Source organism: Halichoerus grypus, chromosome 3 (genome assembly GCF_964656455.1).
Source record: "Halichoerus grypus chromosome 3, mHalGry1.hap1.1, whole genome shotgun sequence".
Classification (NCBI taxonomy): Eukaryota; Metazoa; Chordata; class Mammalia; order Carnivora; family Phocidae; genus Halichoerus; species Halichoerus grypus.
Genome location: NC_135714.1, coordinates 159,565,919 through 159,590,838, shown reverse-complemented (window position 1 = coordinate 159,590,838; position 24,920 = coordinate 159,565,919). Strand labels below are relative to the sequence as shown.

Here is a 24,920-nt window from a genome sequence, read left to right as displayed (position 1 = left end):
CCTCTATCAGATATTGGCCCCTGACTATTCCCACCACCCTGCCCCCGGGCCAGTTTCAGTCGGATGAGAAGGAAGGGGCATCTGGAGCTATGCTGATGAAGGTCTAATGGAGACTATGGAATGCCCGACTTCCTTTTTTCCACCTTGCACACCGCTTTGCCTTCCACGATGTCTGTGTTTTTTGCCTTTCTGGAGCCAAGTTCTTCCCTTTCAAACACTCTGATCCTGGGGAAGGAGTTTTTGATTCCTCCCTTCCAGTTGATAGTACCTCAAGGCTCATCCTTAATAAAAGCCATTAAGTTCTGTTTCACAACCAAAGACATTTCAGGCATTGGTGTGGTGGTAAATATGGAAACCGTCAGTGCCATTTCCTGTGTCCCTAAAATCATGTTGTGAGGCAGGGAAACTTTCTACCTCTGGGTGAGGGGTGCTGGTTGAAATCATGGTGTCAGATTCTGGGTTTCCATCGCCTTGCTCCCCCTTTATGGCAAAAGAGGTCTGGCACTCAAGGCAGCTTTGGGATTGACTCTGGAATGACCAGGTCACCACCGCTCCCATACTTGGTCTGCCTGCTAGCACCAGTCATCTCAAACCCCGGGGTTGACTCATGGACTTTTCCTCCTCAATGTTTTCTGCAAAGCTTTATGACTTTTATTGCCTTGCCTGCTAGGTAGACTTGAGACTAGCCCTAACTCTATTTTGGCTGCTTTCACTCTGTTTTGTTTCCCTCTTTCTAGTTTCCTGGCAGCCTAGCCTTGCACCATCTCTGATTTTGCTCACAAACACCTGTCTTGGTGCTGACTGCTTAGTCTGTCCCTTCTTGCCATAAAGTGAGAAGAAAGGGGGTAGCACAGGCTGATGGCTCACACAAGGTCTTCTGTAGAAGGTAGGAATTTGAACTGGGTCCTGATGTTTGGGTAACATCCCAGTGAGTGGAGAGAGTTGGGGACGGGGGCGGAAGGAAGTGGAAGTGCAGCGGTGCAGCATGGTGTCATAGGAAAAATCATTGTTGGGTGTTGGACAGAACTGGGTTCAAAGTGTGAGTGGGCTCTGGTACTTCGGAACACTAATGCAAGCTTTATGCATGTTGTAATCACAGTGGTTTCCTTGCAGAGTTTGGGTCAAACAAGAGAGGGACATTCAAGAAAATCCACAGGAAATTCTCTCTTTCCCAAACTCAATATAAGATGGAGGCTGTGGTGGTGCATGTTTGTATATGCATATGTGTACCCAACTTCTAAAGCCCTTTTCCATGATAAAAGTAATGAAATCGCCATATGATTTGTTTTTTTACTATAAAAGAAGCAGCTTCTGAAAAATGTATGACGAGTGTTTTGAGCATGAAAAATTGCCAGAGCGCTTGCTTCGGCAGCACGTATACTAAAATTGGAACGATACAGAGATGAGTATGGCCCCTGTGCAAGGATGACATGAAAACCTGTGAAGCCTTCCATATTTTTTCAAAGGCCAAAAAAAAGGAAAAAAAGAAAAGAAAAATTGTCAGAAATGTTCTTGAGCAGATCCCTTATCTTCTCTGTACCTTGGCTTTCTTATCTGTAAAATGGGGATAGCATGGCTTGTTTCCCAGTGTTATTGGGTCTATTAAATAGTATGCTAGTGTAATGCCCCTGCTAGGTTCTCAAAGAATGGGATTTTTATGTCATTTCATGCTGCCTACAATGCTGGTTTACTTAGTAGGCTGGAGAAAGCCACAGAGAGGGAAGAGCTCCGGCTTCTGCTCTCACCTCTTGCCTGGTCAATTGCTCAACACTGAGCAATGAGTGTACTTCCTCTACAGGTGTGCCTGTTCCCCTGAGCCCGGGCTTGAGTGTTTTGATTGCTGGAACTTGCACACTGGGCTAATGATGACTTACCTTGCCCTTGTTAAAACTTGGCCTGGTGATATAATGTGATGTCAGCACCTTCCCCTCCCAAGTGCCTGTGTCCCTGTCCTCTTTCCCTGTGATGATGAATTGTAGCCGTTGGTGGCATTGTACATTTAACAAAAGCATTTTTATGGAAACTCCTGTATGATGCTGAGTTCAGGGAGACTTGATGTTGGGAGTAGCTTGGGCTCTTAATTAGTATTCATCTGTTCTTGTTAATCAGATGTGCTTGTGAGCTTATGCGGACATGTTTTGTCCCAGCTCAGGGACGAAGCTGCCTTGGACAAGCCCCTTTCTCAGAAGACCTTAGCACACCACCATGTCCATCTTGCTGGTAACTACAGCTCTTTCTACAGTTATTGATCAACTGCTTTGCCACTGGGTTTTGATCTTTGTTTCTGGATTTCCGTCTTTGGACTTGAACCTCTGCCCAGTCATTGTCATTGTCTCTGGTCTTTAATTCCTAACTTCTTCCCTTACCTTTGATCTAGAAGCCTCGTTGGGCTCCATAGTTTCTCTTTAGTAAGTGAAAGTGTTGTTGGTCATTGTCCAGGTATCAATAGTTGGGTCTCTAGTACTGGAAGTCCAGGATTCTTCAATTCTGTCTTTAGCTGAATCCTTGGTAGAAGCCTTTTATAGGCCAAATTCTGCCTGACCACGTATATCCATCCATGCTGCCAGAAATGCCTTCCTGGAAGGGCTTCTAGACTCCAGACTAAATCTTGGAGGAGATTCTGATTCGAAAGGTCAGGAAAAGGGTTTGGATGATGGTGACTAAGGGGGAATGGGGCCTAGACCTGCCTAGGACTCCAGGTGCTTCCGGTACAGGTGGTTCATGGATCATTCACTCTGAGCAACACTGACCAATGCTGAAGTTTCTGGAAGTCTGGCTTTCATATAAAGGGAGATGTTGTCATGTTGGCCAACAGAGGCTTAAAGCCACAGTTTAAACATGAGGTAAGAATGATTGTTTTAAATCAGAGTTTCTTTGGGGACTGAAAACAATTTAAATTTCTAGATAAGTTAAACATTCTCTCCCTAAGTTTGTCTGTCCTAAGCATTTTGCTTGATTAGCTCTTTCTTCAGAGGAAATTCAGAGGTGAATTTCAGGCCATGCTTTACTCAAATAACTTTAATATTTCAATGTGTTCAAGTCTGTGTTTATAAATGATGCCCGGCCTTACAAAGTAGAAAGCATATTCTCATCAGGTACCATTGTCACTTTTCCCCCTCCAGTCCTTGCCCTCAATCTGCCCCATACTCCAGCTGGCTCCCGCAAATGTTAGTTAATGTCTTTCCGATAAGTGCTTCATGGGTGATCTTGCTCTCAGCCATATTTTTGGAGGAAGAGATAAAAGGAGACTGAAAAATTAAAATCAAGATAAGCGGTCTCTCCCTTGGAATGTTATTAAGAGGATGTGGTCATTTAAAAGTACTTTTCCCTCTTCTCCTCAGTGTTTGACATCTGAAGTCATGGAAGATGCTATCACACCTTGCTTTATTAACATAGCTAGAGTCACCTGTTTTGAAAAGCCCAGCCACATTAACCTTAAACGAAAAGAAAGTGGAACAAAAGGAAAGATAAAGGGAAACTAGGTTTTGGCAGCGGGAGATGCCAGCTCTCGGCCAGGCCCTGTAGCTACTCTGTTAAATGGCCCCATGAATTTATTTTAAGGGAGATCATTTCTACTCTCCGAGTGTACTGAGTCTGCCATGGTCCAGACAAGATTCAGAACCCAGTTAAGTTATATAACATGTTGATCTACAGGAGAACAAAGAAGGGGGCAGAAAGTTAGGGAAGGGACTAGACGGTGGAGATGGTGAGGATTGGCTTGCTTTGGAGCCGGGAGGACTTGCTGAGAAGGGTCAGAGGGTTCAAGAGAAGTTGGACTGAGGATTATACACTAATGCCACAGCCACTGAGCCCAAGGCCACGGGCGTGTGCTGGCAATGCTGGGCTCCCGCAGGCAAGGTGAGGTGAGGCAGAGCTGGGAACTCGGGCTTTACTGCAGCTAGTAGAAGCTTTAGAGCAAGACACTGTCACTAATTCCATTTCTGTGCACTGAGCCCCAGCCTTCTTATTTCTTGTTGTTAGAGATGAAATGTTCCTAAAAGGTGGATGGGGTGGGGGTGGTTGGAGTAGGAGTGGTTTTTTTGGGTGTGGTGACCTTCTAGCCCAGATTTTATGAGATATGCAGACTCCCAACGTCCTTCTTCATGGACATCTTAAGTCACTTGTCAAAGCATATGTTCTGCTTTGGGGGTTGGAGACCACCATATTTGTTTCTCTGACAGTCTGTCACTGAGTGACTGTGGGTCCTGTAAAACTTTACTTCCAGGTCTGCTACTTCCCTTCTAGAGTCTAACGGGGCAAGTGATTTTAGTTCATTAGGATATTAAGATAGTTTGTTATTCACTAGAATAATGAGGACTGAGGAATGGGTTTGATCAAAAGCGAGACAGTTGGTTTTGCTCTGGTCCCTGAGCACAGGTAGAACATCTCCCCTACAGCAAGCTACACTGCAAATGGTTGCCTTTAGTTGCACAGCCAAGAAAGCGAGGAGGGGGCAAAGATCGGGTGTGAATTTATTTTTCCACTTGGGAAAACAGCTCGAAGTATTTGTCATCCTGATGGCTTCATCAATGTATGGAAAGGAACAGCAAATTTGTAACCTGGTAGGAAGTGTTTTTTACTCATTAAAAACACTGGAGAAAGGGCACCTGGGTGGCTCAGTCGGTTAAGCGTCTGCCTTTGGCTCGAGTCATGATCCCAGGGTCCTGGGACTGAGCCCCGCATCAGGCTCCCTGCTCAGCGAGAAGCCTGCTCACCCACCCCTCTGCCCCTCTCCCCTGCTTGTGCTCTCTCTCTCAAATAAATAAAATCTTTAACATAATTAAAAAAAAAAAACACTGGAAAAAAAGAGCTGTTATTATTTTGTAGGAGTGAAGGGGATTATTAGTCCTGGACCATGATGAATACGGAGCCTGGCACTTACTAGGAACTGGGTAATGATGTTGCATGATATATGAATTGCCTTGACCTTGAGTTGTGTGATTCAGCAGTTTTCTTGGAACAGACATGTATCTTTTAAATATCAAAATTGTTGGATGTATATATGAACAGCTGTCAGTTAAATATGACAAGGGCGTTTGCTACTTTGAAGAGGACATTTATATAAATGTATATGGTGAGACCATGGTATTAATATTTTGGATGTTTTAAGGTAAAAATAAGTTAGTTTTACAGCAGTAAGTGACTGATTTGTTTAAGGCTTGCTTTTCGATTTTGATTCTTTAAAATTTTGTTTTTGTCTTATTATAAAAATAGCACATTGTAGAAAAAAAAAAAGAAACCATGCTGCAAAAGACAAAACCAAAATGGCAAGCAACTCTTTAAACAAAAACAATTACTATCAACATTTTATTATGTAACCTTCTAGCCACATGAAACTGCACATACTACATACATGGCTGGAACACACAGTGAGAGAAGTAGGATGGGTTTGAATTGATTGGCAAGAGATAGTCTGAAAAGCAAGAAGTGGCCAAATTATCTAGCATTTTATGTTATATTCAGTGTGTGCAGTGTGCATCTTTTTCTGATGTTTAAGAGTTGCCATTGATGGTTTCTAAGCAGTGGAGTGACAGAATCAGATTTCCTCCCTGCAAAGGAGGGAATGCATTTGGGGGCAAAGGGAGGGCATTCCTGAACGCTGAGAGAGAATTTAGGAGGCTTTTGAGAATGAGGCCTAAGTTAAGACAGTAGCTATGTGAATGTGGATAAGTGGACAGATTAGAAAGACAATTAGAAGGAAATCTATTTGCTAAGAGGGGAAGGGGGCAAGAGTCAAAGACCGTATTCAGGTGGATGGAGATGCAATTCTGTGAGTTTGGGAAAACAGATAAGGAGAAAGTCTCTCACAATGAAGAAGGTTTGGAGAATTCAGTTTTGGATATGTTACGTTTTGAGTGCCTATTGTACATCAGAGAGGAAGTATCCAGTTGGATTTGTGTTGGCTATGTGGATCATTTTCAAGGGAAATACTGTTTTGGAGTTATTAACATATAAACAGGAATTGAAATATGTGAGTAGATATGGTGCTAAAGGAGAGTACGTAGGAGGAAAAGAGAAGGGCCAGCACAGAAATCTGAACAACTCCATCATCTCAGGAATGGGAAGGGGAAGTAGAGACTGAGAAGCGTTGTCATGGAGGGCCTTTTATGGAGGACAGAATGTTTATCAGTGCCAAATGGAGCAGATGAATCACATAAGATAAGGATTTTGGATTTAGCAACAGGAGATATTTTGACCTAGTTTAGAGTCATTTCAGGGAAGGTGGACGCCAGATTCTAAAGAATCAAAGAGTGAATAGAAGGTGAGGAAATGGAAATGAAAGCAGACATCTCTTTAAAGAAGATGGTGTGGTTATGAGAGTCAGAGAGAGAGGGAGAGAGAGAGAGAGAGGCAGCTGAAAGAAAAGACAGCACTGAGAGGAGGGAGACATAAAGGGAGAGGGGCACCTGAAGGCCAGGGATCTTGCATGAGGGGGAACGGGGCTGGGATCCAGACCTCAGGTGGAATCATTATTCTGAGACAGGAAGAGAGATTCTGCACCTTTCGTGGCAAGGAAATATATAAAAGGATATATGTAGATGGTTATGGTGGCAGGGAACTGAGGGACATCTCCCGTGGTGGTTTCTATTTTGTCTGTGCAGTGGGAGGCAAGATTTTCTGCTGGGCATTATTAGAGAGGTGGCTGGGTGGGACTGGAGAAGGTTTTAACCATTGCTATGGAGAGTGGAAAAGGGAGCTGAACAGGGATAGAGAAGATTCCCAGGCAGCACTGAAAGTCCTATTAAGCTGGAAGCTGATCAATTTTAAGTGACACCAAATCTGTGCATGGCTTTCTGATCTTCTTCTCTAGCTGAGGGTTGGGATTTTTCCAGTTGAGTGTGACAGAGATTGATGGGGCAAGCTATTTGAGGGTGATGCAATTGCGTGGTTGAAGTGATTAACCATGTGGAGAAGGCTGAGCAGAGAGGATGAGGATAGGACAGGTTTTGGGAGATCAGGAGAATGCAGAAAGGTCAAGGGCCTGAGGTCAGAGGAAGGTTAAAGAACTGATACAGTGCAAATAAGTGAATAGGAGAGCCATAAAGGAAGGATGTTGCAGTGAGAGATTCTGGATTTAAGATTTCTGAATTGTACCATTGTCAGAAAAGGCTAATATTTAATACATTTTGGTATGATAATGACCAATCAGAGTAAACCACAGCCATACTGGGGTGTGCCTCCTGATTCCAGAGTTTGGCTATGAGGTGGAGCTGAGGAAGGACTAAGAATTTGAGCACTGGATGAAGCATTCTCATGAATATTGAATTTGTCCGGACCGATGAGGTGACTTGAGAGTGAAAAGGACCATCACGAGCCTGTTATCAATATCATCTACAAGGCAGTTCCTCTCCATATCATTCCAGAGTATACTTGGCTTGGGTAACAGTGACAAAGAGAGGAGGAAAGTGGGGTAGCCAGATGGCCTATCTCAGTTCTTTGGGACTGCTGTAACAGAATTCCATGGACCAAGTGACTTATGAACATCACAAATTTATTTCTCATAGTTCTGGAGGCTGGAAGTCCAAGATCAAGATGATGGTAGATGTGATGTCTGGTGAGGGGCCACTTCCTGTGCGTGGATGACTGTCTTTTCGCTGTGTGCTCCCACGGTAGAAGGGCTGAGCAAACTCTTTCAGGTCTCTTTTATCAGGATACTAATCCCATTCATGAGGGCTCTACCCTAGTTATCTCTCAAAGGCTCCACCTCCTAATACCATCACCTTAGGGGTTAGGATTTCAGCATATGAATTTTCAGGGAGACACAAACATTCAGCACCTAGCAGCCTAAGCCTTAGTAGGTCAGCAGTTTTATAGAACAGTGGCAAAATCAGTCTGGAACAGCATTGGGACAAAGTGGCCTCTGGGCCCTACTCATCAGGCTTGAGATTTGGAAGAATAACTATTTGGGAAGATGGCAAGGGACAATGATTTTTGAGGAATCGGGTTTCAGACAAGAAACTGAAGGTGATATTAAAAGAGAAGGTGAAGATAGTTACCTTGGAATGGGCAGATTTTGGAAGGAGGATAGTAGTAGGAGGTTGATTCAGGGAGAAGGGGCATAAAGCATTAAAAAACATGTGGACATTCAATGAGAAGGTTATATGAATTTTTTAAAGTTGATTTGATGATTTTTTAAAACTGAAATTCATCTGTACTGTATACTATTAAAGCTATTTGAAAAAAAAGAAAACGTGGACGGGAGGGGCTAGACATTGGCTAGATCTTGAGTGGTGACTTTGGATGACCAGGTATAAGGCATGAAAGGATTAGCAAGCTGCAGGCTTTTCAAATAGTTCTAGAAGTCTCCTGATGGACAGGGGATGGGGAAGGGACGAGCTCAGGCCTGTGCGGAGTGGGTGAGCCATGGCCTGGAGTGACTGTGTTTCTAGGAAATCCCAAGACAGATGAGCAGGCTGTCATGGAATTGGTTCCAAGATTTTGACCAAATGTTGGAAACCCTGATGGTCTCTGTGGGACATATACTGTATCTGGTTTTACTAAAGCAGAGTATACTTGCAGTATGACTTAACTGTGCTAGAGTTGAGAATAGCATTCTGTCCTCAACTCGAAGCCACAAATCCCTTACTACACAGTGGGGAGCAGAGCTGCATTTCATTGGCAGGCAGGGGTCTGAATTAGTGAGTTCTCAGCTTAGCCTGCTGCACGCTGCCTCCAGGTATGATGTCAAGTAGCACATAGCTATTCAGCTGATAACTTAGTCAATAATTGGGCTTCAGTTAGTTATTTGAAAAGTGGAGTGATGTGCATTGCTCTTCAGACTTTATAGTAGAGTGGTGGGGTAGGCTTAGCCAATGCCTCACTCTGGCACTCAAGTTCTTCTTGGGGTAAGATATCAAAGGGCCATGGGGAATTCAGTTCATGGCAGAGCTTGAGTATAGGGAAGAAGAATTAGTGAATTGAGGGCTATTATGAGAATAACTGTATGACAAAATAACTAAAGATATAAGAAAACACAATGTAGTTTGCCTTGCAGATGGTCATATTCCTTCTGTGTTCTAGCTCTTTAGTATGATGCTTTGCACAAAGTTAGCAAATATCTAAACATGATTATTGATGAGTCTTTTGTTGCTCAGGTTACCAGGAGAAAGTAACAGCAAGTGTAAACTTTTATCGGGGCTAGTGCTGGAAAGAAATAGAATTATGTGGTGTTGTTATAAGCTGGCAGACTTAAAAGATACCCAAATGGCACCTGGAATTAATTTCTCTACTCACCATGGCAACATGCCCTGCATGCCCCAGCATACCCTGCTATTGCTGCTAAGGCTCAGCATTCTACTGGAGGAAAAGTCATAGATTAGTTGGTGGGTAATGGAATCCTTTCCTTTCCTTCTTCCCTCCTTTCCTTCCTTCCTTCCTTCCTTCCTTCCTTCCTTCCTTCCTTCCTTCCTTCCTGCCTTCCTTCCTGCCTTCCTTCCTGCCTTCCTTCCTGCCTTCCTGCCTTCCTGCCTTCCTGCCTTCCTTCCTGCCTTCCTGCCTTCCTCTACTCACAGATGCTTAGCTCATGCTGCTTTGTGTTAAGCACCGGAACACAAGGATAACCAAGTCCTCTCTCTTTGCAAGCACTCTGCAGTGCAGTTGGCTATAAGCTTGGCCATGCTGGGGAAAGCTTCCCAGGTGACATGGGCTTTGGCCAATGAAAAAGAGTTTGGGGAGAAGAATATTCATTAGAAGGAATGATACATGTGAAGTAATATGTGAAGGTGATGAGGCAGAAAAGATAATGGTGGGCCTAGATTTTGAGGGGCTTCCATTTGAAGTCAATATGCTCAGTTGTCCTCTAGGCAATGGGGAGCTGCCAAAGCAAGGACAGGAAATGATCATGCTTGCACTTCAGCGACATCCTTGTAGCGGCCGTGTGGAGTTTCTCGGAATGAGGAACTGACTCCGGTATATTGAAACAGCCGGGGCCTTGCCACTCAAAGCATCCATCGTGGAGCATCAACATCACCTGGGAGCATGTTAGGAATGCAGGCTCTGGGGCATCTCTCAGAAGGACTGAATCATTTTAATGGGATTCCCCAGTGACTTGTATGCACAGTAAATCTGAGAAACACCGATTCAGGAGTTATGCTGGTAGCTCTTAGGGCGTTCATGCAGGTCCCCTGGGAGGGACAACCTGATCTGTTCTTTCTCTTATTCCACAGATTCGCAGACAGTTCCATGATCTTTTCAACTCCATTTTTGAAAGGCTGATAGAAATTCAAAAAATTTTAAGTATATTTCAATGATTTGAAAAATTCTATCACTTTAAGCCATGGCTTTTCAAAACATTTTAATCATGGACTCTTTTTTTTTTTCTTTTTAAAGATTTTATTTTTTAAAGTTATCTCCACACCCACCGAGGGCCTCGAAATCACAATCCCGAGAACAAGAGTCATATGCTTTGCTGACTGAGCTAGCTGGGCAGTGCATGGGCTCTTAATGTGTGAATGGCTTCAGGAGGGCACATAGGAGAATATCTTATCTATGCTATTTTATTTCTTAAGCTTGGTGATGGGATACTGATGATCATGTATTATAATCTGCCATTTTGCGTAAGTTGTAATATTCCATCATTCTAACTCATAAGATCTTGATTAAACAGTAATGTTTAGTGATCTACAAAAGAAACCCAAGTGGCACCTCAAGACTCATGTTAGGGGTGGGAGTAAAATCTAAATGATGGTGATAGTATTCACGTAAATAGTATAGTTCCATTTGTTGAGTGAGCAATAAATACTGTTTGTGGGGGAGCTTGCTATGTGCTAGACACTTTACGTGCTTTATATATAACTCATTTAATTGCTCAAGACTCTAGGAGGTAGGGCCTCTTACTTTTCTTTGTTTCATAGGGCTATTTTCATAGCTGAAAAAACCCAGGTGTGAAGGTGTCAGACACTTGGCGCAAGGGCACAGAGATAGTCGGGGAATTAGGGTTTGCATTCGGATTAAGGAAATCTCAGGTCTCAGTTCTTAAACACTAAAGTGTAGTAAGCAGCCTCTCTGCATACACGGATGTTGACAGAAGACTGAGGATGAAGGGTCAGAATGAAATCAATGTATTCTTTATCCTGGGCCTGGTCAGAGAAAAGCAAATCCAACATAGTTTTGGCCTCATAGCGACAACTTTAAATATTCATTAGCTGTCCTGGGCCCCTCCGAACTTGGGAAAATGCAGTCTGGAGGCTATTGAGAAAAATGTCCCCATTTGAATTTACAATGTAGAGAAAATCCACTAATTAAAAAAGAACCCCAAACTATATAAGAACTCTCCTTGAAAAAACTACACCCCATTAGCCCTCCCCCGCTTTTTTGTGACTGAACTTGTAACCATCCTTCAAGACTCAGATAAATGTCATTCTGCTGTGAATCCTCTCCCCGCTTTTTCGAGATGGGAAGTTCCCTCCTTTTGCTCTCATCCCCCTTCCTGGGTGGTAATAGCTGCCACTTAGTGAGCAATCCAGTGTATTGGACATGTAAGCACTTCACTTATTTTCTTTTAAGAGCCCTATGGATAGTTATCACTACCCTCTTGCACAGAGGAAGAAACTGCTGCATCTCGAGATTAAGTCATCTGACATCATGCAGTTAATAAGTAGCAGAGCCAGATCTCAAATCCCACAAGTCCGACCCCAGAGCCGGATCCTCATCGCCACAGAACCATCTGCCTCCCTTGTCACACTGATTTAATTGTCTTTTTTCCCCTCTCCCAAACTCCTTCTAAAAGTTATCAAGGATATCCTGCGTCTGCGTGCTTTTGCAGTGCTAGGACCACATCGGTGACTGAACATGGGTGCTTCCGGTCTGAGCACAGGGCGGAGGGCAAGGTCTGCTAGAAAGTGAGAACAGCGTAAGTAAAGGCCTGGAAGGGAAAGAGAGCACAGGCCTTAGCAGAACTGCTGTGCTGCTGGAGCGTGGAGTTCACTGCTTGGGAGGAAAGGTGAGTCTTGAGGCCGGCGAGCCGAGTGGTGTCCCGACCATACAGCTTCTTTGAAGTCTGTGAGGAGTTTGGCTTGCGATTTTATTGTGAGGGTAACGGGAGCCACCAAATGGTCTTGAAAGGAAATTTGGAAAGTGTTGACTTAAACTACATTCGTTTGCATATTGGCACTTAATCTGTGACTTTAAAGAAATTAATCGGCTGTTAACTTCATGTTCAGAAAGTCTCATTCAAGAAGTTTTCAAAGAATAACAATGAAAGACATTGGGGAGAAAAAAAGCCAATAAAATGTAACACTTTATTTTTATTATTATTATTTTTTTATCTTAGAAGGAATTCACCAAAGGCTTCATATTATGCTATGGCATCTTTAATTATAAAAATAAGCAAATAAAATAACTTGCATCTGTCATTACCATGATATGTTTCATAACCTTTATATGCACATGGAGCTTAAAAATGTAATTTAACAATAAATAATGACATATACCAGATATGCTCACTGTTTATTCCAGTACTCAGCCAAAAACCTAAATATCATTTAAATTATAAATACATAATGCAAATATAATGGCACAAAAATGTCTAAAGTGCAACCAAATCACAATAGAAGAATCATGCAAACTGGTCTAGGTCAGCCCCCGAATCACTCTGTGCAGCAAACACAAGACGAAGCTTTGGAAGTTTAAAGGGGGGTTTGGAGGGAGTGGGATGGGATGAGGAAAAGAGAAGCAAAAAACTAGCAACACTGTGAGAACTGCTTCTTTCCATATGTGTAGATATATGTATTATAGATACATATAGAAGTATCATTGTAGGGAGAAAAGGGGGGTACCACGGTTTGAAGAGGTCACAGCAAAAAGAGAGAATCTACTGGGACTGAAGTAAGAGAGAATTTCGCTAGGAATACTCGTGAACTACTTGTCGCATTGGGGTCCTGGCTTCGTGGGTTTGCGAAACGGACACGACACACAAACTTGAATAGCTTTTCTGGTTCGGAGAAGTCAGCCTTGCCTGGGGGTGGGGGGCCGGGGCAGGAAGGGCGGGGAGTGGAGAGTCAACTTAGCGTATGGTCTACCTGATTTCCAAGAGGCTAAGGCAGTGTCCATATGTTTGGGGACCTGGGGATGGGACAGTTCTGAGTATAAAAATGCTCTTAACAATCTGATGTCAGCACGCTTCGAGGCGGTGTGGGGACAAAGGCAGCGGCGCGTGTACCGCTGCTGCTGGGTCTGCTGCGATTGCTCTTGGTCCTTGAGCAGCACGTTACTGCTTTTAAAGGCTTTATGGTAAAGTTGTATTGCTTTTCATTTTTTTCTGGAGATGTGCCCTCCCTCCTCCCACCTGGATCCCTATCACTTGGTTTGGTCAAATCTTGAGTTTAACCTAGTGAGAGTCAAGCACCAATAGTTTCTACCTAAGCAAGTTTGGAGTGGCCCCTATAGTCCTACCCCTCCTCCTTCCTCCTCCCTCGACATTGACCTTTGGTGGGCAGTGACGCTCTTAAGGGACTGTTGGGTTCAAGGACGGTGACCCTGAGAAACTACTGTTGTTCATAGATAGGTTAATCATTTGGCTTTGGTGGTTGCCATCTTGTAAACATCACGGCAGAAATAATCAAACCACCAGCTCTGTTTCCCTCTTTCTTTCTTTTTTCTTTTTTTTCTTTTTTTTCCTTTTTCCTTTTTTTTGTTTTTTTGTCTTTTTTTGTTTTTTTTGGTTTTTGTTTTTGTTTTTTTTTTTTTTTTGCCATCCTACAGAGATAGCCCAGCTGCCAGGACTACTTTGGCAGGCAGTGTGCTACAGGACAAAAATGTAAGAGGAGTCTATTAAGGCTGGACAGCCCAGGGTTCTTTATACCCCCTCAGCCCCAAGTCCCCGGAACTGAAGACCCAAAGGCTGACTGGCTCGTTCCTGACTGACTTAAGGGAAAGTCTCCCACGCCATCATCGGTTCACCAATGAAAGGTGGTGGGCGAGTCAGGAACTGCCACTTCCCAAGATAGAGTAGGCCTTATCACACTCACTGTAAGTGGTCCAAGCCCAAAGGGATGCTCTTTTGGGTTCCTGTGATTCCCGGATGGATGTGACAGAGCCGTTTCAGGAGAGATCAAAGTCAAGAGTAGCCTCTGAGTTGAGGTGGGCTGGGAGATTAACATTTTACCCGGGGTCCTTCAGACAAACCTGTTGGTTCTTCCTATCTCATACAGGCCCATCTTAAGTTTTGATGTTGAATAAAACTACTTCTACCCCCTTAGTTATAAAAAAGGCCACAAGGAGCATTTATGTGGATATCTGGAAGTGAGATAGTTAATTCCATTCCCAGGAAAAGAAAAATAAAGCTAAGTTACAAAACTAAATCTATATGCAATAAAGTTATTATATACTGCTTTGTTTAAGCAGAGTCCTCTGGAATTTATGTACAGTACATTAGTTTTCAGCTATTTATATTCCACAGTTAGACCTTAAGATTCTCTGGTTTTAAGACAATTGTTAAAGATACTTTTAAAGCTCTGAGCAGTTACAGTACATAAAGATGTTAGCTTTTTGTTTTTCATTAGATGCAAGAAGATGCAGGCTCAAAGCCCGGTTGAAGAGCCAGGGTTGAGCAATTTGGTAAATGTGTTGGAAAGGAAATTACACACTGGAGGATCAAGACCGTAAGACACTAGCTCATGAGAGATCAAGAATTCAAACACGACATTCATATTCGTCCATGGCCAGCACAGATTCATCACACGAATTCCATTTAACACCTTTATGGGCATTTAAGACATGCATTTAAATTAAGTTGCTTCTCATCAGCTAACTCTACTGGGGCAACCATCTTAAAGGGCCCCACAGCTTCCAATGACAATGACTGGGCCTTATGCGAATGCTTTGTGTTTGAGAGGAGTCTGAGGGGACCTGGGGAAGGAACGTGATAAAAGAGGGTACTTTCTCCTGCCGAGAGGCAGAAAGATCACACATATTCTGTCTGTGGGAATGCTGCCATCGCAGAATGTTGGGATATTGATTACAGAAGCCTCGTTTCATGCAATTTTCTGGAAGGGGAATAGAAAATAGGAACTACTCAAAAAAAAAAAAAAATCAAACCAGGCACAGTACACTCAAAGTCGGTGTGTGAACACCTTTAAAATGATGCTAGTCTGGCGAGGCTGTGAATACCTCTCCCTGCTTATGCACTCTCATGGGAAGTGCGTTTGATGTGGGAGGGAGAGGCCGCCTCACCTCGGAGGTTCCTGAGGAGGACTTTCAGCTTCTGTGGCTCACTGGTGCGCCTCCTGTTGAAGTCAGCTCGCGGGTGTGTTTGGGCACAGTGATCCGTCTGCAGGATGTGAAAGAGGCTGGCCATGTTGGGCCCAATTTTCTCCATCAGGCTGTCTCTGATGGTGCTCACCGTGTCTTCGTCACATTCGAGGAGGCTTCGGACAAGCCTGTTATAGTATCTGCATTGAGGAAAGAGAGCACATGCAACAGTCAATCAGGGAGGGCAAGGCAAGACCCCGCCTTTCATCCGGGCTGCAGCCGACACCCATCCCCAGTGGCCCTAACCATGCAAATCCAGATGGTTCATCAGCTGAAGGTGGCTTTCGGCTCTAACTTTTATGCAACGTTTCCTAGTTTGCCACGGGACGTGAGACAGCTGTCGAGTTTAATGCTCAGGAGACTTAGGTGACACTTTGTGAAGAATTGGCTGCCAACAATGTCTAACAGTTTTAGAAACACACAATCGTATAGCTGGAGGGGATCACAGAGATCATACAGTAGTTATATATCATCATCTCATTTTATAAAGAAGAAACGAAGGTGGGAGAGCTGCAGTGACTTGTCTAAGGTCATGTGAAGGGTTAGTGGTAGAAGCAGGACTTAGTCAAATATGTAATGAGGTGAGCCCAGCCCTGGTGAGACTGTTAGATGAACAGTCACTCACATGCATTTGCCGGTATTTTGATGCATCTTTGCAATCCGCCTTTTGCTCGGTGGTGTGTGTGCAGGTGTACGGGCACACGAAGGTTTTGGACTAAACTTGTATTTTTAAAGGAGGCCACTGCCTTCAGTGTCTTGTGCATTTTTCTATTCGATTTAACTTCCCTACCGTACACTCAGCTAGCCTTGCTAATGGCCATTGACTGATCCCATTCTCAGTCTTCCTTCCAAGGGACATTGTAGTCAGAAGGCCAGATGCCAGGCAATAAGGACCCTGAAATGGAGGGACTGGGGGTCCCTGATGGTTTCTGCTTCAATAATTCCAAAGTCTTCCCCTACTGCTCTAGCTTTTGCTGGCCTCTTCCTTTTCTGAGCATTTTACAGGCAACTTGGTTAGCATCACACAGGTCAGCATTCCCTGCTCGACTGTTAACTTACTGAAGGCAGGATTTGTGTCCTTGTTCTTTGTAACCCTCATGTGCCGGCGTCCTAGGGCTCTGTTGCCTGCTCACTGTCCATTTGGTGATTTATTTTGTGGTCACGGAGGAAATGGGGAGTTTGAGAAATAATAATTCTCTCCAATAAGTCAGGATTTCAGAAAGAGAAATTAGAGGTAGGTGTGGTTGAGTCTTACCAAAAAAACCTCATGTTTGGTATCAATCACCTTCGTCTGAGGTGCAAGTTCTTTAGGCAAATGGAACGCTGCGGCTAAGTGTTACGGCTTAGACACAGACTGATACTGACAGCATATGAATTCCTTGTCCTGCTCATTGGGGAGACAGTTCAGGTAATTTTCCAATTTGAGTTGGGATGTGTTTGCTCCGTTTTGAGGTGGCACTTGTCAAAACCCATTAGCTCTGTGTTCACTAATAAGAGACTCTCCTGATGACAGTGACCTACAGTATTGATGTGGAGAGACTCTTTCCCCAGAGGAGCCTGCAGGTCGCTGGGGCCACAAGATCTTCCATGAAAAGAAATCTGTTTATTTTTAACTCACCTCACAGAGCACAGGATCAAACATCCTTCCAGAATAACTTAACCCCCCAGAGAGGTCCTTTCAAGGATGTACGGTAAACAGAGTGGAACACGGGTAATGAAGCAGAGCGGTCACCCTCCTGCGAGTGAGCAGAATGAAGCTGGGGGCCCCAAGCAAAGTGCCGTTGTCTGGGTCTCGGACACAGTCCTGGCTCTACCCCTCCCCCGAGGGAGGATTATATCCAGCTGTTGTTAAAATTGGGATTCTCTGGCACAGAAACACATTTTCCAACCCTTTGGAATTATAAAGCACATGAGTCAAAGCAGATCTCACTTGGATGGGGAAATGGGGAGAAAAATGGTTTTGGAAAAACTGAGAATAAACTACTTTGTACCAACAGCTTCAGATATCTACACACCCACATAGATCCCCAGGCACCTCTTTACTCTTGGGCTCTGCGAGGACATGGGTCCCCTTGATCTCTGCATCTGTTTTACAGGGTGATTAGATCTTACAGAATAAGGTTTCTGATCTCTCACCCTCCTGACCCCCAACCAGGACTTTATAACTTAGAAGTTAACCCTTCCATTTCTAGAAAGAACTGTCCACAACAGATTGCCCTCCCCTGCCCCCAGATGAACTGCAGAAGACGGTCTCTCCTTAGCTCAACATTGAAAGCTCTTGCCTGGGTGATGAAGTCTTAACACCGGTAAGGAAACTAAGCCTCGCCTCTTTAAGGCCACATGTGTCCCTTGGGCCCCACTCTCCCTGTCTGAGGGCTTCTATCTTTTCTGTTGCTTTCTCTGCTTGCCCAGATAGGACACCTGTTCTTGGTGTTTCTCCATGATGGCCTTGTCAGCCCGACCACCCTTAGTGACTGTTCCCAAATCTACCCTTAGCTTCTCTAGTGGAGCTTTGTGAACCCAACAAGGGCAGGCTAAGAGTGCTCGTTGGAATAGAAGATGTCCATGGCTCCATTAGCAGCTCCTCCAAGTCTGGAAAACCTGTCAACCTGTCCGGCTGCCTTGATGCCCACATCATTGGCCAGAGTGAGTGACAGTTTAATCCCGTGCCTCTCCATTAAGGGCTGGAATACACAGGAAGGGCGCTGACCTCTGGGATTGTGTGGATTAATGAGACAGACCTTTCCTCTCTAGAAGTCACCAAGTGAGATTATTTAAGAGAGTGCGTCTCCAGCAAAAGTTGACTTGGCAATTGTCACATATTTAATCTAGACACCATCTTGTACCAACTGTTCATGTCACTATAGCTGTTGGTAAGATGTGCCTTCTCTTTGAGAAGATAATGTACACAAATGCAATCGTTGATCACCACGGGGCACATTTACTCAATTCTCCTTGGTATTCTATTTTTTTTTCTATTTTTATTCTGCTTGGATTGTGGATATTTCCTATAGGTTCTACTGGTTGCCATTTTTGAAGTAAGAATCAAATGGCTTGGCTCAAGGCCACATGCGTTCTAGGCCCAGCTCTTGTCATTCACTAGCTGGGTGACCTGTAGCGGGTCACTTTCCTCTCTGGGCCTCTGTTCTTTAAATCAGCACAATGAGGTATTTAGTCTAGATAACCTCTGTGACCATCTCCAGTTATGACATTCTGTGTTTCTAGGGATTTGATATATATATTCCTTCTTAATTTAACAAAGATGGTGCAGGTCTGCTTGAGGACCATCTTCCGCAGGAAGACTTAGAACTAGTTAAGGAGATTCCTTTCTTCACCTTTATAGGGGATGGCGGGATGTGCTGCAGGGACTTGGTGGGCTAAGGGTTCTGATCACCCAGCCTGAAAGGACTTTTAAAGCATGTTTCTTTTTCCCACTTTGAAAATTCCCTGACAGACTTTTTTTTTCTTGGTAAAGAATAAGATCAGATATTCTCCATAGCTACTGTTTCAGCCATGCTTACCCAAATACACACATACTGCCTAGGAACGTTCTGTGTGAGGGTTTATAAATAGTCCTTTGTTTCCCTTGATCAATATTATTCTTCTGTTTCCTGTTCCCTATCCATGCCCTAGAGAGCTGGAAGCTTCGTCAGTTTTCCCACTCTGGATCTGGATTGGTCTGATTTCTTCCCAGGCCTCACACTGCTCAGCTTGCCTGATCAATTTTGCCTGCTCTCCCTTAGGGTTGAGAGAGCAGTTTGTAAATTCAGCCGGGGGGGACATCCAGCTCTCCTTTCTCTTCTGAGCATGTTTCTCTCACGGAAAACATCCCTGTTCTGGCTCCTGGTCCAGTCACAGGCTTTTGGATTCTCCCAGGCCCAAATCTCATGCTAGATAAGTCACAGGAAGGTGGAATGAACCTGTAACTACTTCCCTTCACAATTCCGTGCCAACTGGCACAACTTCGTGTATATCTGTGGTGGGGCAGAGGCTGGGAAAGCAGGATGTTTCAGGAGAGTGAGGAGCTTAAATAGAGCAAATCAAGCCCAGCAGGGAACCGGAAATCTCTACAGTTCTGAGCAGGAATAATATTAGCCAGTTGAAGTGAAATAATTGAAGAAAGAGCCGCATGGAAGATTCTGGTCTTCAAAGGATGGCCACTTTTCCCCACTTTCCTAATAAGTGTGATTTCCCTGTGATGGAAAAGGGAGATGACAAGACTCCTTGTGACCATTTGCTAAAGGTGGTAAAAAGGAGACCCCCACCCCCTTGAAAGGAATAGTGGCCTGGATTAAAAACTCCTATTACTAGTCTCTTCTTAGATATTTAGGATCACCAGTACAGAATCTATATCATACTTTCTATAAGACCTCTCCCTTCATAATGGAAGATATGATCTCAGTTGAAATAGAGAGGTTCATATTGCCTCCAAATTGGTTATTTGCTATAAGTCACAAATTGTCACAGGATCCTTAAAGATCTAGACTTATAATAATGGTGCTGCCACCATACCCCTGCCCCCCAGTTACTACCACACAAATACATACTTTGTCCTTAGCCCCTGTCTGCTAAGAATCCTTTTTTTTTTCTCCTTATGGTGAAGGGAGTCTCCAATAATTAGCCAGGGTTGGTTTTTTTGTTTTGTTTTGTTTTTTTTTCCTCTTCAGGTGTAACCAGATTCTTCTTAGGAGAATTTTAAGAACAAGGTCAATATAAAGAGATAGGCCATTTGAGATAAATGCTGGATTTGATTTTCTTATTCTGAGGAAATCAGTTAGGACCCATTGTCACTTCCAAGTACTGAACCAACAAATTTATAAATTGACATGAGGTTCTGAAGAGCACTTAATGTGTAGGTAAGTGTGGATCAGAAATTTCACAAAGTTTTAATGTCAGGGGCATTTCCCTAAGGAAGCATTTCCCTAAGGAAGAGCTACTTTTCCTGTCTTCCAGTTGCACATGTGTGCCTGACTCAATCACTGGTCAGCCCCGGGAGGAGTGGGCTGTTGCCACTGTTGGAAGAAGGGTGGCAGCACCTGGTAGGAAATTAACCAGGGAAGCCTGTGTTAGCTCTTAGGTGGTCGGGTAACATGCAATACGACTGATCTTTGTCAGTCCGTGCAGATTTGTCCGGAGAGTCAAAGGATCCTAGCGCGTCAGGACTGGGAATCAAGTTTTAGGCTGTGGGGCATCACAGTAGGCTGAACTTGTCCCGCCCCCACTGTACCTGTCATACCTCCACCCCAGCCCCATGGACACCTCTCTTAACTTCATCACAGTTGGGGGGAAGCCCAGGTCTTGCTGGGAAACCTTGTAGACCGTGGAATGAGATGTCAGCCCTCTCCTGGCTGGCAAAGACCATAGCCAGAGGCACAGAGAGGCCGGTGCTCAGGTATGACTAGTTCAGTGGCTTTGGGTCATGTGAGAATACTGAGATGAGAATGTGACTGAGCAGTCACCAGAACACCATTCCGGGAAATCTTGGATTAGAGAAAGGAATAACATAGGACTGGGAGGGAACATGGGAGTCATCTAGTCCAGCCATTTCACTTTTCACAAAGGAAGGTGACATGGCTTACTCTGGGCCACCTACTGAAATACGTGCTTGGGCTTGGGACCGACTCAGAATACATGCAGATTTAAAAGTCTGCATTATGACATTTGACCAGGGTTTTAATAATGACCAATTTTCCGTGCATAGCCGTAATTTCAGCCAAATCTGAGGTCTCACAATCTTGTTTCCATAAACTTCCCAATTCCCTTCATGCTTATGGTGAGAAACTGACAACGAAAATGCACCCAAGGATGCTGCAGATGAAGCTTTCTATTAGCTGCATGGAAAAACTTTTTCTATAACAGTGAGAAAAAAAAAATCCAGGCTGCTTAAGCTGTCACAACCAATCACAAACATATTTTTTCTCCTGCAAAAGCTGGGAAGGCTGCAAGCTAAAATAAGATCATGACTGTGGCAATTAGCCCCCTTCTGTGTCTGGCTCTGCCAAAGCCCCGCCTCCCCCCCCTCCCCCCCCACCATTGCAGAAAAGCGGACTCATTCTGTACCTGTTGGAGAAGTGATTGGGGAGCTGGACGACCTCGGTGATGGCTTCGGGGTTCCGCTTGGCGACGCTGCACACGTTCAGCTTGCTGTAGCACTCCTCTTGCACCTCAGCAATCATCCTCTGGAAAGTGGAGCACCTCCGAATGGCAAGGAAGACCTTGGAGGTGACCCCATTGGCGATGCACTTTAAGCTCTCTTTGACAAATGCTTTTCCCTGTCAGGCAAGGGGTAATGGGGAGAAGCTTTAGCTCGAGCTGACCAGAGAGGACAGGGCATACAGCATGTGGAACTTAAGGGGGCTTGCCTTGGCACTGTCTCATGGCCATCTGCATGTCCTCGCAGTGAGAAAATTGTACGCCGCGACCAGGATAAAAAAAATGTCCCCACTCTCTTTGCCTACCTTCGGAATTGAGCTCCACAGAAATAACGAGACAGGGGAAAAAAAGAGATGAACCATAATCCACCACCCCGCAGCTTAAAAATAGCTGTGAAATGGCTTTGTCTTCTTGGGATTGAGACTTTGATAACTCACAAGCTAGTATGCTAGGTCATACAGTGAGGAGAACTTCTTTGTTCGAAGTACGTTTTTATTTCCTCTTGAAGAGGTAAAGATTTTCTGCTCGTCACCCCTCCGTTATAAGACAGCCTCTGTCAGTATGGTACATTCGTGCATTAGAATGGGTGGGGAGTGTCCTGTACAGAACCGACTTTCTGGCCAAAATTGCGTGTGTGCGCATGTGTGCCCGTGCGTGCGTGTGCGTGCACACGCCGGAGCTGAGAATTTACGCTGAGGACGCTGAGAAGCAGAGCAGCTTCCCTACGGGACTGGCTCCTAAGAACAATAGTCTAACAGGGTGTTAAAGACAAGCAGCCCGTGGGAGGCATGGGTCAAGGTCAAGGTCTTATTACCTGAGTGTCAAATTTAGCAGCGCTGTACAAGAAGGATTTACAGATGTCGTACATCCCATCTGTGTCACAGGTGGAGTTTTCCAGGCATGCAAAAGCCCCACAGCCGACCTGCAGCGCACTGTTGAGGCAGCGAACCACTTCAGCTGAAAGAGACGAATCCACGCAGTCTGGGTCAAATGGTGACTGTGATTTAAAGGGGTCAAGGTGGCAAGAATCAAGGACAAGGGGTCAGAAGAGCATATCTTAGATGTCTGCGATGGGCCAGTAGAGGGACCCATTCAGAGGGGGTAGGAGTGGAAAGAGTGGGGAAGGCAGATCTTTTGGCTTATAAGAGCAAGAGCACATGGAAGGAGAGGGAGGGCGTGAGTTTTCCCTCTTGGTCTCACCATTACATACAATGTTGGTGGCTGGAGAAGTAAGGCCAGAATCTGCGGAATGCAAGTGCTTGAAGCAGCTCTGTAGCATCAAAGGGCATCCCTTAGAGCCCGAAAGCATGGGAAGACAGGAGGCGATGGCTGGTGGGCAGGTTTAGGAAGTGGAAGGGCCAGGGAGTCCATTTGGCTTCCGAAAATGCACTTCAGAGTAATAAGAATGGAATTTTAGCCTAAATGGCAGAGAAGACTTTGCCTGGAGTCCATCTGGAGACCCTTCCGATTTAGGGCTTTTAACTTACCTTCCCATTGGCAGAAAGGGATCTGGTCCATTCATGTTTCATCCCAACCCCCACCATAGGACAGTGCTTAGAGGTATGCATAATCTCTCTCATATTAAAGGCCATTTCTTTTTTAAAAGAGAAACACAGGTGTGGAATAACAAGGCCAAGGCACCCCTTGTGCAAGACTGGAAGAAAAACCGCAAAGAACTTGCATGAGGCTTTCTACATTCTGGATAAGATCTCCCATAAAAGTAATTTCTCTCCTTCAGAAGGGGGGTGTTCTGGCAAGCAGCTCGGCAAGAAATGATCTGCAGCCTTCATACCATAGGATTCTCCTCTGAGATCAAAAGCGTGGTTCGGTTAGGCTTCCCCTCCCCCTCCCACCACCCGCAGCCTCTGGGATGTTACAAGTCATTTCCCTAATTATATATTTCCACGGGTTCAAATTATAACTTTGCTTTAAGCAGTTTTAATATGCATTAGGGTTGCTATTGTTTTAGGCAAGCTCGAATTGTGAATCACTGCATTTCTATAGCAACTAAGTACAAAAGGAAGTGAAGCAAAGCCCTCCTCTAGGCAGGGACCTGTGCTCTTCGCAGGGGAGGGTTGTCTGCAGCATTTGGACACCTGCGATCTCATCTCGGCTGACAGTTGGGGGAGTGGGGGCAGCAATGTTAGAGGAGCAAGCCGGACAAGTGAAGTCAAAAGGCAGAGGTGTTAGTACCGGCTTCCTAGGGACTCTTGTCTTCTAGAGGCCAAGATAATACACAATTAACTGCCCCGGGAGTCAGAACCAGAGTGACACCTTCCCCTTGAGGAAACTGCTGCTATGTTTCACAAATACTCTTTTTTGAGGGTCCCTCTGGCCTGGGGCTGCACGGGCAGCCTAATGAAGCACGAAGAAGCCGGGAGGAAGAGAAGGAGCAGTGTCAGGGGTGGGATGTGTAGGGTTTTCTCTGCATCTGCCCGGGATTTGTCAGACTTGAGGGCTACGGTTTCGTCCATCTGTCTGCAGAGGGAGCTTTCTGTGTGCTCTCTGAAGGGGCAGGGAAGTCCAGTTATGGGGTCTTAAGGGTGAAGGAAGGGGAGCAGCATCTGACAAATCATGTCTCACCTTAAGATCAGCTTCAGCTTCTGGAAAGTATAGAGAGCGCTTTGAAGCATGCCAACATTCAAGCTTTTCCCCCGCCCCCTTCCCCCCCCCCCCCAAGAGGGTACGTGCCAGATTTCAGGCAATCAGGCTAGGCTTATGCAATGAAATACCCTCAGCAGAGCGCCCAGCTTCTTCGTTAGTTGCATGCAATTTATTAAACAAAGGAGCTCCACTTCCTAAGGCTATTGGATTACACTGGCAGTTTATTGCCATCAGGCATGAAGCACATTTATTATCAAGATCAGCCGTCACAGACACAGTTGCAAAAGCGAGAGGCAAATGAGGACAGCTCTTTGGGGGAGAAACCGGTCCTGGGTTTGCCGCTTACCTGAGTTCTGAGCTGCCACCCGGGATTTCCTGGGGCTCACAGAATCATTCTGCTCCGCCTCATGGGTTGCAGAAGCACTGATCACCAGCACCAGAAGCACTGCTGAGTTTTGGAGCATTCTCTGAGAAGTTTCCGCTAAGTTGTTGGGTTTTTTTTTTTTTCCTCCCCCCCTTTCCTCTTTCCCTCTCCCGGCTTGAGTGAAGATGTGGATCTGGATACACTGAGAGCCTAGGTGAGGATTTGATGAGGGTTTTTTGTTGCTGCTGATGCTGCTCCTGCTGACGCTTTTGCTGCTCCTGCTGCAGTGGCTGTTTCTTGCACCTCTGGCTTTTGCAAACTGGGGGCCCAAGAGCTGCACCCAGGGATTTTATAGCCGTTCTTATCGGTCCTTAGGATCAGGGACCAATCAGGTCCCTCAACTGGTCTGGCTAGCCAATCGGAGGGCACGCTCATTGGGCTGGAGCTGTTTGACTTCTTAGAAATATTTTCCAGCAAATTAAAAGTACCTGCTGCCAATGTTTTACATGTGTGTGTGACAGTGTGTGCATGGACGTGTGAAAAGCTATTT

The 24,920-nt window shown here is 44.9% G+C and overlaps 1 protein-coding gene and 1 non-coding gene across 2 annotated transcripts; one reads left to right on the top strand and one right to left on the bottom strand.

The window, feature by feature from the left end:
* Positions 1-1,356: 1,356 nt before the first annotated feature.
* Positions 1,357-1,460, top strand: LOC118524835 (U6 spliceosomal RNA). Its single transcript, XR_004911848.1, has one exon. It is a non-coding gene; the product is annotated as a U6 spliceosomal RNA (small nuclear RNA).
* Positions 1,461-12,295: 10,835 nt separating this feature from the next.
* On the bottom strand, positions 12,296-24,668 carry STC1 (stanniocalcin 1). Its single transcript, XM_036075078.2, has 4 exons — positions 24,353-24,668; positions 22,217-22,359; positions 21,310-21,521; positions 12,296-15,389 (listed from the first exon to the last, which is right to left on the bottom strand). The coding sequence occupies exons 1-4, from the start codon at positions 24,468-24,470 to the stop codon at positions 15,119-15,121; spliced, it is 744 nt and encodes a 247-aa protein (XP_035930971.1). The 5' UTR covers positions 24,471-24,668; the 3' UTR covers positions 12,296-15,118.
* Positions 24,669-24,920: the final 252 nt, after the last annotated feature.

What these genes read in the sequence shown, in the direction of transcription:
- STC1 (XM_036075078.2), bottom strand. Translation starts at nt 24,470, where the DNA reads ATGCTCCAAAACTCAGCAGTGCTTCTGGTGCTGGTGATCAGTGCTTCT. An exon ending in CTGCTAAATTTGACACTCAG is followed by an intron (nt 21,522 to 22,216) that starts GTAATAAGACCT and finishes CTTGCCTGACAG; the next exon opens with GGAAAAGCATTTGTCAAAGA. An exon ending in CCCAATCACTTCTCCAACAG is followed by an intron (nt 15,390 to 21,309) that starts GTACAGAATGAG and finishes TCCTCAATGCAG; the next exon opens with ATACTATAACAGGCTTGTCC.